Raw genomic sequence first — 15,424 nt, 5'->3', positions numbered from 1 at the left:
AGAAGTGGCGCAGAGAACACGGGAGCTCAACGAGAGACGGGAAGGCTGACCCACTGAAGGCTGAAGATGAAAGTGACTGGCAGCGCACGGCGTCTTCCGCACGAGGACACGGTTTTCTTCATGGTCGCACGTGTCGAATGCAGAATCAAGTTGATGGGCGAATGGGTTCGAGGAAGAACACACTTCAACGTTTCGGCTGGGTTGAGATATGGCACGCACCCGAACCACACCATGCTGGAATTGTCTCGCCATGTATTGAAATCACACTACTAAACGCTATCTCAAGTATTAAAATCCCTCAAAGTCCAATGCGTGATTGCCAGAATACAACTTCCCTCACGGGCTAAACCGGGTTCACCACAAACCGCGTGAAACAACAAATATTTAACACACAGCAACCAAGCCTGACTTCCCTCAGGGCACTCCGACTCGCTAGCCCCCGGCGGCGGCGCGGTCCAGCAGTGACCTGACCGCGCCAGCAGCGCCTGGGCGAGTGACCGTGCCCTGACCGGCGGGCGACGACGCCCCAGCACTCGCGTGCAGAGGGTGACTTGCACAGGTAAGAAAATAAAATAGGCCTATCGAGGAATGGCTACCATGCCGCGGCATGCGCTGAGCGTGCAACGAGCCTAAGGCAAACAGGGCGAGCGCCCGATGGGACTCGATAATTAAACTCACTACAGGCCGACGCGGTGCGGGCGGCCGGCGCCCCGTCCGGGTGGGCCTCGCGCCGGGCCGACCGCCGGTGGACCGCGTACACAGAGCGCCGCCCAGTCGGCCGGGTGTCTGTCCGCACGCATGCCAGAGGCCAGCAGAGGGCCCGGCGGCCGGCGCCGCGTGCCAGAGGCCAGCAGAGGGCCCGGCGGCCGGCGCCGCCTGACGAGCTGGCGCTCCATTAAAGCTGGACAAGCACACGGAAAGGCTCGCTCACGGGCCGGCCGGCAATGTCACTCGTCCTCCGCGGTGAGGCGCCACCATCACAGACAAGCGACCGCGACACTAGGCCCGCTTAGCATCACACTGTGTCATCTGGAAAAGGAGGGTGCGTTGCGTCAGCGCTCGAGATCCTCTCCACCGCAGCTATCAGACCATTCCAGCAAGTCCCGGCAGACGGTTCCAAACCCACCGATGTCGGCATGATCCCAAAGCGCGAAACGAACAAGATGTCGGCATGAAACCAAAGCACGCTGTCGGATGTCGCGAAGCAAAGCGCTGGGCGACCATCTTAACGCTCCGAAAGCAGCACGAGTGTAACCGCCCATCTAGCTGTCAATCAGAGGTCAGCTGCCAGCGGCACTTTTCTTACCATGATACCACCATCGGGTCTTTTTGGGGTTTTTGTTGCACGTTTTCACGTAGAAGGCATCGTCTGGCGGCCGCTTCTGCAACACAGCGGTGGCACGTGAGACCAGTACCCCGCTAGGCAGCAGGACAGCGGCGGCACGTGAGACCAGTACACCCGCCAGCCAACAGGACACGGCAGCACGTAAGCCCAGCAAACACCACGGCCAACAGGACACGCATAACAGGACAACTGTACGGGGCATCCCGCCACGCGCCTGCGCCAGTACAAACGCCGTAAGTCCTGCGCTTCGTCGCAGAGCAAGCTCGAGATTCCGCACGGAGACCGCTGCTGGCGACAGGCGATGGCCAGGAATTGTGTGGTCATCCTGCATGCCCTGGGGAGGGGATGGGATCACTGTAACCACATGATTCAGATCGCTTGCAAGTCTCCACATCGCACCAATACCCGCAGACCTGCATATAGATAGTGCTTTTCGGCCTGTGGGGGCGCAACTGTCCTGTCTGCTAAGTTCCACGTGTGCCTCATGGTAATCCGCACATTGACAAAAGCGACTGAACCCCACGACTGTTACCCCATCGCCACTAGTGTGACGCATAGTGGCCCCTTACCTCTCACTAGCCACAACTGCTGATTGACTGCATGGATCACATACGGTTGCGCCAGAGGTCTTCAAATAGAGCATCAGGCATGTGCCATTGTCCTCATCCATGGAAATGATGCGGGCACAATCTCCTGCCCAAGCTGAGCTGCAGCCCTCTTTCAAAGGACTTTTCTCCTTGTTTCATTAAGCGATCAGCCTCCCTTCAGCTCGATTGGACCCCTTGGACGCCGGGAGAGGGGTGGGGAGGTTACAGGAGCAAGGCAGGGGGGGGGGGGCTGGGTCGGGGTGAAGCCTAGGCGGATACAGACATCGCTGCGAATCTGCGAGGAAGAACACCGCGCCGTGAATCTGAGTCCTAATTCCGCACTTCTGCTGGTCTTCTTACGGTCCACGTCTTACCATTAACTGCTGCATTCTCGGACACAATGCAATGCCAGCCGTTGGCAGCCCTAGCTCCGGCGTCACCATCACACACACGCCGGACTCAGTCCGGTAGGCTGCGTGCAGCACTCACCTTGTCCTTGCAGCTAGAGAGCATGGACGTGATGGAGAGGCAGACGGAGGCGACGGAGAGCGCCGGCGACCAGTCCTCGGTCAGGATCGAAAGGCAGATGTGGCCGTTACTGTAGATGTGCGGATGTACGGGGATATTGGGGCGCAGGAATACCACCTGGCGGCGCAGAGACCGAGCACAAGTTAGTCGCTTGTCCACTAGGTGGCATCGCAGATCCGTTCCAGCCCGGTGAACACTTTCGTCTCGCCACAGTGGTGTCACAACGGCTACCGGATCTAGCGGCGCAGAAACCCGACGCCGTAGGGCGCGGAGGGGCGAGACGGAGCGATACGGCCGTTCAGGCTTAATGATACACAATCTCTATAAAGGTAGCAATCGCACACGAAAAGCAAGCCAGAAAGTCCACTCCACTTACTGCCACATCCTCTGACAATGGGAGGATATACAACCCCTCCCAGGTGTACTGCGTTCCCTTGATGTGAGCCAGTCGAGTCAAATAGAGTCAGAGAGACGAGTCAAAACACGTGCGCACCCGGAGGACACCGCTCATCCACACCTCAACGGAAAATGCACGTGCTGCTGCACTTCCACTATCAACAGTACTTGAACAATGTCGCAATCCACAATTTCGATTGGATCTAATCGTTCTGCCAACGGCCGACCAGTCCCCGACGCACCCACGTCGTGCGCGGGATTTATCGAGCTTCTCGGACACGCCTTGATCTTTGGAGAACAGAGCATGGTTGGTCGAGCAGTCACCACATGGCTCCAGGACGCTAATGCGGGTCTCCAGGCGCACCGGGCGCGAGGCCGTGCAGCGCTCCAGCACTCGTCAGCCTACCGACGTCTGCGCCAGTACACCAGGCGAAGGGCAACACCTCCCACTGGCGGGGACCGTGCAGACAGGCTGCCACAGATTGCGGATCTCCAGGGCCGACTCACGTGGCTTCGGCACGGCGATCGCGCCGATTACGTCATCTATTCCCCACCTGCTGACCACCCCGCCCCCAAAACCTGGCAGCTTCTAATGATTTCAATCAAGCTTGCTTTCCCGGTTCCCCAGAGGTTCGGAAAACTTTATCGCCGAGTTGATCAAACTACATCAAACGCTAAAACTTCCGTTCGTATTATCGCTGCCAAATACAACCAATGTTCTTTCTTACATGTTACCTTCAACTATAAAGTAAATAAATCCAAATATACATTTTTAGCCCTGTCGTCAAAAAATACCGCGCCGCCCACTACGAATACGAATACGAATACGAATTGTTACGCCGCGCAAATACAGCTTCTCCCTTGCACCAAGATCACTTTGGCCTGTTTGCCGCGCGCCAACTTAGGTGCTAGGAGCGTTGCGGTGTGCAGACATACTGGGGCTCACTCAGCTGTGCCGCCCGAATATGATTTACTGATGTTATTGTGATTTTCCCTTTCCAGCCTGACGGTCCACAAACATGCCAGCTTTCAAGGCGACGATACTGATGCAGCGGCGCACCGAAAGTGCACGTCAAAAACGCATACACCGGAAATTACCCTACCACGCACTGACAGCTGTCCAAAACCGCCATGAAATTCCGTCGATTTCCAGCCAATACGTATCCATATCAGCGCGAACCTCGACAACACAGCTCTGTCCCATCTGCAGACTGCACCTCTCCCTGACCCCCTCCCCATCCCCCATCCCCACCCACAGGTTTGAAGACGTCCGCCGTCGCAAGACACGTGGAGATACGTTACCTCTGGCGAATCGAACGGGTACTTTTGGCTGAAGCGGAAGTTGAGGCGGTACGTCTCGCCCTCGTACAGCGAGGACGCCGGGCCGGCCACGGTCACCGTCCAGCTGCGGCGAGACGCGTCGGTCAGGTCACACATCAGGTCACTGCGGTCAGGTCACGCGCGAGGAGGCACCGGCCACGCAATGCCCCGCTGCGGTGGGTCGCGGAGGTCAGGTCACAAGAGGTCAGGTCACAAGAGATCGGGCCACCTCAGAGGGAGGGGGCGACGGACAGGTAGTCACTGAGCAGTGCCAGGGCGGGGGTCATGTCACACACACAAGGTCACGGAAGACGAGATCACACACTATGTTGTGGGGCCAAACGGTCAAACACGTTAGAGCAGCCACCGTGACTGTCCAGTCGCAGCGGGGAGCCAGGGCGAGGCCACGTGGGGTCAGGTTAGTTACCCCGACGAGCTGCTAGGCCATAGGGAAGGGCACAGGTCGCGTGACGCGAAAATGCCGGAAACCACGCATCGTGCCCCAACAGACAGACATCCGAAACGCAGATCGCATTCAATTCACCGTTATGTCACACGTGCGCAACATTTTTTTTTTTTTAGGGACGGAGGCTCACCAATAAAGCATTAAAACTGACGCGCCGGACCCATGTGTTTCAAATTGACTGTCGCAGCTGTGGTGTCGAGATTGTGCCACTCACTCGGACAGATAGGGACACGTCATCAGGTGTGACACTCACTCGGAGAGGTAGGGGCACGTCATCAGGTGTGGCACTCACTCGGAGGGGTAGGGGCACGTCATCAGGTGTGATACTCACTCGAAGGGGTAAGGGAACACCAGGTGTGACGCTCACTCGGATAAGTAGGGAAACATCAGGTGTGATCTAACTCGGAGAGGCAGGGGAACATCAGGTGTGATACTCACTCGAAGGGGTAAGGAAACATCAGGTGTGACACTCACTCGGAGAGGCAGAGGCATGTCATCACGTGTGACACTCACTCGGAGGGGTAAGGGCACGCCATCAAGTGTGACCGTTGTGGCATACAGGGTGCCCGTGTGACAGTGACCGCAAAAATGGTAGGTGGTACCCACTTGCGGTGCTCCTACGCGCCCGACGGTGGCGTTTTCGTTACTGGCGCGTCAACCAAGTTGAACATGTAAGCGTTTACGGGCATATTCTGACCTTTTCTGCATTGGGGCGTCTCTGTTTGCATTGTTCTCACTTCCGGCGACATTGTCAGTTTTTCAGTTTCTTAAATTATTAATTTCGCAGTCTCATTTCCATGTCTCCGTAGATGGCCTAATACCCCCCGTTACTTAAGACGAAACACGCAGCGCAATAAACGAATGCCCTATTCTGCTCGCATTTTCGCCGGCGTCTGACGTGGCCCGGTATCTCGGCAGTCTTTCCCTGTTGTTGTGCCGAGAAGGAAGCGGATAAGGCCGATGCCGTTGTCGCGTGCCCGCCTGCCTGGGTCCTGCTATCGCTCCGTCGCAAGTGCAACATCAGATGGAGAAGTACGGAGTGCGTCACTAGATGTGGCGCAACACACTCACTCCGAGAGGTTGTCACCGATCTCCTCTGGGTTAACGGTGACGCCCGGCGGCGGCTCAGTGGTCAGGTTCATCAGCTCCTTCTGCAGCCGCCGCTGAAACAGGGCCGCCGCATACGTGAAGCCACCACACCGCACCGGAAGGGCCCACCAGCAGTGATAGGTCCACACGAGCTTCACCTGTGTAAGCCTCTCGTGAGGGCTGGGCACGTTGTACAGGACAGGAATGCAAACACTCGAATCCGTATGTACGCAGGTGCCTTCATTGGAGTTAAAATCAATCACACATAAATCGCCTTGCAGCTTAATTGCCGATTAGCAAACAGATCAAGGCGTTAAAGCCACAACATTTGAAACGTTCATCAGAAAGGACAAACGTACAAGATCATGTTCAGGCACAAACCGACCAAGGAACGTTAGCGCCCAGTGAGACCGAAGCGAAGACAGTGGTTTCAATGAGCAATGTTGTTGGCGTTCCACCCAACTTCGGGAAACACCTGGCAGGAACTAACCGAAGGGAGAGGAGGAGTCACCTTTAAAAACATATTACATTGCGGGAAGTTTGTAATGGCAACATATCCTCGTCTCGTAAGCGTACAAAAACACAGCAGATATCAGCCGGGGCAGGGGGGGGGGGGGGGGGAGGGGACGCGACGTGACAGGCCGCATTGATAGGACCCTTATCAACGACGCGGGGCAAGAACGGCCCGCTCATCCATTGGGTGTTACCATTTAGTGCAGCCACTCAGTTTTAAAGAATAATGACCTACCAAATAACTTACACTTCATATCACCGCCACCATCAATATGGGAGAAAGGTAAATAATCACAAACGACAAGCAAGACAAACTGCGTGAAGAAAGCTCCACATGTTAGATGATGAGGAAGGAAACGATCAACCAACATACGCCTCGCTACAACTCGTGCCTGCAGGTGCTTACTCTGCGGCTGCATACAGATAGCTGCATACAGACCCTCATACAGCTGCACTGTATGAGGCAAACATACAATGCGTACGTCCCAGATCGGGACAACTTATAACACGTTCCCCTACCCTCAGGCAAGGGCCAATTGATGAGCAGCTACATGACCCTCTCCCCCCCCCCCCCCCCAAAGAGGGTCAGGTGATGGCCTGGTACACCCCAGTCCGGGCCGGCCGACGTCAGTCCTGTCCGCGGGCTCACAATGCAGCCTTCTTCACGCCCGGATCCGGAAGGGGCTTCACGAGCCTGCTGCCACACTTACCTCGGCTGGATTCGCCATGGCCGCGCCGCCGGTTCGAGGCTGAGGGAGACTTCGGCCAGACCACGCGATTTACACAGCTGTGGGAAGGCATCGGTTTCCGTAATAATGAATATTGTAGCGTGATGGCAGGCATCAGAATGGTGATCAAGATCGAACTTGCGACTTGGTACATGGCAGTCGCGACCTAACGAATCGAGGATGGTCGTGGGGGAATGCTTCAGCATATTCTCTTTCTAATCCTGGACACCATATGTCAGGTTTCTATATGCATGTGTCAGACCCGCAGATTCATGGCAGATAAACATGGCCGGACATTGATTCCAAGAGCCTCTATGGCACTAGCATCGCATGTCACTAAAGGATCGCCAACTAGTGTCATTATTAACAGCAGAGTACTGCAAGGATCAAAGAGGTATATTGAGCTGATATGTCAAACAATCAATCAACGATTTGTGGAGGCACTGATGGAACTTCTGTTGTTGTTTATTGGAGTTTATAGTGCGCTGATTGCGGTGGTGACTGGTAGCTTATTTTTGTCTTTAAAGTTTAACTTCTGCTGATGATTATGAAACAAATAATGAAAAACAGGCACAGACACCAGCTGTCTTCTAATGTCTGGATAACAATGATGAACACCTCTTTAGAAACCTCTATAGAATGTGAGTTGCACACATGCACATGCATGCAAATACAGCTCAGCAGTGAAGCCAGATATGTGAAGATCTGAGACACCAAATACTTCTACACAGGTGGGCATTATGAAGCAGGACATAGTGAAGGACTTTGGCATTTGCACTGCACAGATAATCAGGGCTATCTGCCTGATTATGGAGTTAAAAACCTGCATAATATTACATCACATACTGATGTCTCAGGAGTGCATAATATTACATCACATACTGATGTCTCAGGAGTGCATAATATTACATCACATACTGATGTCTCAGGAGTGCATAATATTACATCACATACTGATGTCTCAGGAGTGCATAATATTACATCACATACTGATGTCTCAGGAGTGCATAATATTACATCACATACTGATGTCTCAGGAGTGCATAATATTACATCACATACTGATGTCTCAGGAGTGCATAATATTACATCACATACTGATGTCTCAGGAGTGCATAATATTACATCACATGCTGATGTCTCAGGAGTTCATAATATCCATTGTGTATGACTGTTTGGTTGAATGATTTTCTAACAAAAAAGAACTGAGAAAGTCGTAGCAGTGATCGCATGCAGTCCAAGCATGGTTCAGGATACGTGCATTGTGTGTTTATGTGTGTGACATGCGCTCAAGGTTACATATCTGAAGTCAGTTGTAACATCCCTGGGAAATCAAACCAACAAGTTATTGTAGTGTCCCAAATGTGTTCAACCTTGTCCTAAGCATACTGATATGTCATGGGAAGCTATTGTTGGGTGTTGGTCCTTGATTAGTCAAACAAATGACTAAATATGATGTTTATAACAATGGGACAAAACAATAATTGACCAAAGGCTGATCTGAATCTCGGCCCTTCTTATACCCAGACATGCAATTTTTTGTTATGTTTAGAGAAGTTACAGACATAATTGACAAAACACTTATCATGTGTGCCCCTCTCAGCCTAATCAAAAAATAACATTTTGTGGTCTGTCAGGGGCAGCCACTGCAACAAGGCTCCAGGTTGGGTTCAAGGAGGAAGAGGGAAGATAAGATGCAAGGGCAAATGACAGAATGCATGAGTGCAGAATTTAGTGTATAAATAGGTTTAGAATTGTGTTAGGCAAAGTTGCTCACATAACCTATTTGTTCAATTGCTTGGTGATATAACAAAAGACTTGCAAGATGATCTTAAACCCAAATTCACCCTCTCATCCTGAATTTTGGAGACAAAAGTGGTCATTGTTGCTTGCAGGAGCTGAACAGTGTCAATTTAGAACACTGTTCTATGGAATTTATCTGGTACTGTTGACAAAACTATGTTGCATCCCAGCATAAGCATTCAGTATACTTCCTCCATACCAATGACGCTGTGAAAGGACCCTGCTGTCACTACGATTGGAACTGACGCCCACCACTTGAGAGGGTGATGTGTTAACCACCTGCCCACTCGGCCTAAACACATGTCCCACAATTCAAAGGCGGACAATTTGGCTCTGAGAAGACAGACACAATTTCATGAATTTCTCATGTGCATATCATCACAATATTTTTACATGGTGTATCAGCCTCATGCACAGTCATAAATTTTTGACTTGGATGGAGGACATGTCACCAGACATACCCTGTGGAAGAAGATATGATCTACTTCCACAGTGCATCTTCGATGAGACCAAACATAGCTAGAAAGGTGCCTACTTTTCATGCACATGCACTTTTTGGGTGCTAAAATATGCAGAATACAACTATTAAAACCACCACTAAATGTGACAGAGACAGTTAAAAAGATCAGACTTAAGCAAGCAATTCCTCACAATTAGATTGACGCTGTTAATGAATTTACTATCAACAATGGAGGCGGCAGGTGGAAAACCCGGTATGCACCTATCCTACGTACCCTCCGGTCCACCTGGAACCGTCTTCCCGGACCCCACGACGACGAATAATGGTTTCAAATTACAATCATACGCCCACAGCACACCCCGCTTCCCCAAATGTTTACTCTCAGGCCTGACCAGGGCAATGCAAGGCCCGACCGCCGCCAGACTTTCTCTGGTAGAGTCAAGGTTCACTCTATCTAAGGTGTGTTTCAAAATCCAAAGTGAAAAGAACGTGCTGCGCCTGCGCTTGCGCCCTCCGCAACGATGTGTGGCGCTTATACACCCAAACAGAGGACTTACACACCCTCCATGAATAACGGAAACTGACATAAAAGTGACAAGGCTTCCAAAGTGACCCTCGGTTACTGCCGGAGTCCGAAATGTAATATTCTCGTGTCGTTAGCCGGCACGCCGCGCCAGCCGCCGCCGTGAAGTATCAAGCTGCACCAGCTTTTCACGTTAAATGCATCGTGGTTCAGACAACTCCACACTTGTTCCAGCCTCTCACACGGCTTGGGTGTGCGGACCCGGAAAAAATCGTTTATTCATCAAAGCAGAGCGATTCCGGCACAGCGCAACAGGAAGGGAAAGATAGGTGCTCCAAAGGCTACTGCAAATTTGGGCACGATAACAAGACATACCGGAGAGATATCCTCAGGTCAACTTACGGGGGGGGGGGGGGGGGGGAGTATTCTCACACTCTCAGTTCGATGTTTATTCTTGTGTTATACGGCGACTGCCACTCTACTAAACGTTCTGCTACGCAATAAAGCCTTAGTAAGCTCGACGCAAGTGGCGCTTTACGGAATTGATTCATAGGATATGATAGTTAAGCATTGCTGAGTGACACATGCCTATAAAAAGGACTGAAAGCATGTGTCCTAAAGCGATTTCGCGCTCAAGACTACCAAGGGCGGTACTCCATGTCGTGCTTGGCTCTGTTGGAGCTGCAGCTGCACCCAGTTAATCGGAGGCCGTGCCTTCTGGTGCTTCGACCGGATCTTGTTTCGGCGAGCCACTGTCACGTCTGAGGTGCGCGGCCTCGTGCTCCTGTAGCCACTGAATTCCACCGACGCACACATGCAGCTCGCGATACTCGGCGTTCAGCGTGTACGCGAATACCGGGAACTGACACGTGGTGCAATGACGCTGCACTGCATGGGACGCGTCCATCACGTGCTGTAAGAGAGGTGTCAGCTTCCCCTTGAACTGCATGCCACACTCGTGACAGCGACGTAGCCGTGGCTGCGGCGTCGTCACTGGCACACCCTCCAGCCGCGCCGCCACCTTGTCGAATTTGACCCGCGCCAGCTGTCGTGACACGTGGCAGCCGTGCCACATGACGGTCCTTCCCTGGCGACTGCACCGGACGGCTGGCAGCCGGCAGAGTCGACAGCGGGTCTTCAGGCCGTGGCCAGAGCTGAGCGCGCGCATCACACATTCATCCCAGGTCAGGCTCGCCTCCGGGCAGGTGACGCAGATGAGAGGGTGAATCTTTTCCATCGGGCGAGAGCGTCTCTTAGTTTGACCAACCAGGCGGAGGTGTGCCGCCCTTGAAAAGTTGCCGACAAGCACACGGAAACCATTCTGCTTGATACCGCGGCGATCACATTCATCACTAGATATCGTGGCGACCGCGACCGCATCTGCATCGTCATCTTCAGTTCCTTCGGGAGGAGCTCTACTCCGGACGGCGAAGTCGTCTCCCACGTAGACGGTTGTGAGCGCACCAGTGGTGTGCATATCATACATGCCCTCTGTGGAGGCCGTTCTGGCAGGGCGAGTCTGTTTCGTGACCTGGGCTGAGGATCCGAAAGGCTGGTCACATTCAATCTGAAGGGAGAAAGAACGCGTTAAATAACGCGATTGCCGGAACTACTACCGTGGTTGGGCACCGTTCAACAAACGACCACACTATCGAATGATCATTTGATGGACAAGGCTGCGAGTGGTTATGTGTGTAAGAGAGAGAGAGAGAGAGAGAGAGAGAGAGAGAGAGAGAGAGAGAGAGAGAGAGAGAGAGAGAGAGAGAGAGGAGAGAGAGAGAGAGAGAGAGAGAGAGAGAGAGAGAGAGAGAGAGAGAGAGAGAGAGGAGAGAGAGAGAGAGAGGAGAGAGAGAAGAGAGAGAGAGAGAGAGAGAGAGAGAGAGAGAGAGAAGAGAGAGAGAGAGAGGGAGGGAGAGAGCGAGAGTGAGAGAGAGAGAGAGTCGGGCGCGCACCCGGCGGCGGTACCAGTCCGGAGGTCAACTTAAGTACGAGAGCAAGCGTAGGGAGAATATTAGCTTCACGAACTCACCGCTAAACCCGTACAAATGCCTTGAGGGTGCCTGACCCAGATATTACATAGCAGCCCGTGAAAGTCGCCGCTGCCAGTCCTATGAGGGGCAACCTTGCGCTGAGATCGGCCCCTGGATTACCAACATGCCCCAAACAATGTTAGTTGCCAGTCTTCGAACTGGGCCTGAGTCCATATGACGCTGGGTTGGGTATGACCGCGATGGATGCGCCTGCTGGCGGGATATGGCCGGTGTTAACCAAGCGTCAGGCCTTTGACCGCCTGGGCTGAGTACTTACTTGTAATGCTACCAGTGAATTTCTAGGTCGAGAGGGTGATATTTTTTGCTCGGTCACAATGGCGTGCTCTAAGCCTGTTCGTACTGAGGCGTTCCAGTCGGATCCCCGTCCCCCCCCCCCCCCCCCCCCGTAGTGTACTTTCGCAGATGTGGCATTAGCGCGCTGCTCGATATCACTCCGCCTACTTCATTACGTCACTTCAAAGGACCAATGAGAGCGCCTGTATGGTCCGGTTGACCTTGACGGTTGTATGTGGTCCGCCGTGCGTTTCCACCCTTCTGGGGCGATATGTTCTTAAAAACAAGATGTTGACCTGGGTCATTCCAGGTCAGTAATCTATTCTGACCTTTAAGAAGTGCTATGCATTATACACCTTATGGCAGGTATATAATGCGGCTCCTGTTATCAATAAATTCGAAATGAGCACCAGAGACCACCTCATACGGCAAGCCATGGAGGAATAAAACGAATTAGTCTTGGCCTTGGAATGACCTTCATACCCAACCCTAGGTTAATTTAATTTGTCCATTTAATTGTTGCTTTGCCTAAGAAAGTATCTCAGAAATGCATGGTTTCGTCTAGCACTCCGTTATTGGATGAGATTGAACGATTTCGTAGAAAATGTCTTCGCTGAAACCATGGCTTGCCTTTGACCTGCCATAGGTCAGCGACTTTGCCATGTACATCTAAATATGTATGCCAGACAATTCGCTATTCAATTATCTACTGCCATGCAAAATTTGACACGGCTGCACCACGCTGTTTGGAAACCATCCCGGAAAAACCTTCAAGGGGGGGGGGGGCAATTTGACCCACCCCACTCGAGCGCGTACTAATGACAAAACGGCTTATGAATGCCGTAACGCATGACTTCGTATGCACCCAAACTGGACTTGAAATGAGACCGATGCTCATTAGGACTAAACACAAGTACAGGATGCTTTTGATTACACAGCTATCATCGTTGACCCCACGACATCGCAAACCGTGATTTGACCGATGCCGGTTCCAGTTGGCATGAGGCTTTGCAAGCTCTCAAAGACTGACAAAAGACTCAGAGACAAAGGCGCAAAGAACGCCCAAAACTGCCCCAAACAGCTTGATTTCGGTCAATATGGTATTCCGGTCTGGAGCCCGCCGTTTGCCTGGAGCGGGACAGAGCGGGTGGTAATCACTGAAACCTATCCCGGCGCTCTGCGGTCTCACTGCTACCATCAGCGCCGCCTGGGCACTGGCCTGGGCACTGGCCCGACCGAGGCGACACCGTGTGGCTTCGGGTGGAAGGTAGGCGATGCGTGCTAGGTCACGTGTCTAAGGTGGGCGACGGACAAAATCATGTGCAGAACAAGCTCGTTCGGTAATCGTTTGCAGTGAAAAGTCCATGTTCCTACAGTTCCTGGCAGTGAAAAGTTCGTGCCCCTGAAGTTCTTCAGAGTAAAGTGGGTGGGATATGAAGTTCGTAACGTCAAAAGCTTGTAATGCAAAAAATTCGCGCAGCGTAAAGTTTGTGTGGCAAATTGTTCGTCATTCTCTCCCGTTCAGGCTCAGGAAATTCAGGCCGGTCTATGGCTTTTGCTGTCTGTATTTGCGCTCATCGAACAGCGTGGAACACATAGATCGCAATAGCTTTAGCGATGGCCGACATTTTCCTTCTGCCACCACGCACGTTTCCTTTCAGAATGGTCATCACCGCATCATTTGTGATGCCATGTACCTTGTATGTTGTTGTTCGACAGTAGCTGATAGGCTGCAGCGCGATTAGAAATCCTATCAATTCCAGTTTACATCAGATCCAGTTATAATATAGCGTAAATAACCAATGCAGTTGCCGCGCCCTTAGAAACCAATAACTAACCAACAGTCGATCCAGTTATTTTGTTAACATTTCATGAAAATTGAAATGCAAATTCTAAGTCAGTTTGCATTGATAGCAATGGTCGCCTTCTTAACCCGCGCCCGGCGGGGCAGTTGAGTTCCCCGGTAAAAAAAACGAAGGATTTCAACAACATGACATTTTCAGTACCTCTTTGTCTATTAATTTGGCATCTTTTGTGAAAATCTGGAGTTTTGGTCTACCAAGATCAGTCACCTCGGCCAAGTCAAAGCGGGAAACTTTGACTTAAACTCTTATAAACTTTGACCACACATAACTTTTTGTGGGTCATCTACCACTGTTCAACTTGTTCTAGTGATAAATATGACCATTGCGGGAACAGAAATGGTGGGAATAGACTCCCACAGGCCTTCAGCGTCTATTTTCGTGCCGTCAATATCCGTCTTGACGAGTTAACATAGGTTTTGAATGTATCTGTCGGAACGACCGTTTGTGCCATTTCGTGAATTCTGGAAACCTCACATTTAACCTAATATCAAAAATTTGGTGTGCATTCTTCATGCTTTGAAGGGACCTTTACAACTGTCTCTTCGTTTTGTCATATGGTGTCTGGGAATTGCGGGTCCCGGGAGGAGGTCAACTTCCCCGTCCCGGCTGGGCGCAGGTTAGGAAAGGTGTGTGTGCAAATTTATTTATCGATTTTGCCCAGTTTTCTTTCGGCAAAGCACATTAATTTGTTACAGAAAAGGCGCTCACACAAAACGACTATGAAATACTGGAGGCTACCAATCCGACTCGATTGAACTGATGTGCTCCATAATATCCCAAACCATGTTCACCGCCATTGCGTATCTGTGTGGCCAAGTTAGTTCAAAGCCGAGAGATGAGAGGGCAGGGCTCCCTTCGATCTGTCCTGAAGCACATGGTAATGGCCATTCCACTTCTAAATTTTTACCCACCCCATACTTCTACAGCTACGATCCCATGGCCACACTAAATATCTAACTAGTTTCGCACCACAATTCACACCACAAGACCCCTCTTACGAGGCAACACGGTATGAGGACGCAGCCTAAATTTGCAGTCTGATTGATCAGCGATGTCGTGTTGTCTGCCACATGAGGCGCCCGTTCCCGTCCTCGGTATTTCTGAGATATTGCGCCTCCTACGCAGCCCTATTTAGTCGGGGTCTTCAGCCAAACATGTGGTTTTGAATTTAGCCGTTGCGTTCCGGTGCGTCAGTGGTCTCTTTTGGAAATCCCCGCCGTACAAAATTCGATCTGTAAATGCCGCCAAATTGCTCACCTCAGCTTTTTAGAGCACATGTTTTCGCCCTTCGAAAGCATCGCACAAATTGGAGGCAAACGTGCTTGTGGTGAAAGCTCTTGGTGTCAACCTAAGATGCTTTCATTTTCGTCCAAGACTCTATATCACAGCTTTAGTTGCATAAACCGTGGTTGCATCCATCCACAGTTCAATGCAAGCAATGACGTCACGGCTAGCCTACTAAAATGTCCGCGCAGGC

The 15,424-nt window shown here is 51.7% G+C and overlaps 1 protein-coding gene across 1 annotated transcript; it reads right to left on the bottom strand.

Moving 5' to 3' along the window:
- Window positions 1-950: 950 nt before the first annotated feature.
- LOC119105914 (ubiquitin-conjugating enzyme E2 W-like) lies at window positions 951-9,642 on the bottom strand. The gene is made up of 7 exons (XM_037229475.1): window positions 9,510-9,642; window positions 6,955-7,031; window positions 5,714-5,805; window positions 4,159-4,261; window positions 2,422-2,577; window positions 1,307-1,382; window positions 951-1,029 (listed from the first exon to the last, which is right to left on the bottom strand). Exons 2-7 carry the CDS (start codon window positions 6,970-6,972, stop codon window positions 1,016-1,018), a joined length of 459 nt encoding a protein of 152 aa, XP_037085370.1. The 5' UTR covers window positions 6,973-7,031; window positions 9,510-9,642; the 3' UTR covers window positions 951-1,015.
- Between the last annotated feature and the right edge of the window lie 5,782 nt (window positions 9,643-15,424).

This window comes from Pollicipes pollicipes, unplaced genomic scaffold, assembly GCF_011947565.3.
Source record: "Pollicipes pollicipes isolate AB1234 unplaced genomic scaffold, Ppol_2.1 Scaffold_6138;HRSCAF=7277_pilon_pilon_pilon, whole genome shotgun sequence".
Taxonomy (NCBI): Eukaryota; Metazoa; Arthropoda; class Thecostraca; order Pollicipedomorpha; family Pollicipedidae; genus Pollicipes; species Pollicipes pollicipes.
Note: the sequence above shows the minus strand (reverse complement) of the source record. Positions and strands in the feature narration are given on the sequence as shown.

What these genes read in the sequence shown, in the direction of transcription:
- LOC119105914 (XM_037229475.1), bottom strand. An exon ending in ATCGGTGACAACCTCTCGGA is followed by an intron (nt 4,262 to 5,713) that starts GTGAGTGTGTTG and finishes GTCTCGCCGCAG; the next exon opens with CTGGACGGTGACCGTGGCCG. An exon ending in TCTCTAGCTGCAAGGACAAG is followed by an intron (nt 1,383 to 2,421) that starts GTGAGTGCTGCA and finishes GCTGTGTTGCAG; the next exon opens with AAGCGGCCGCCAGACGATGC.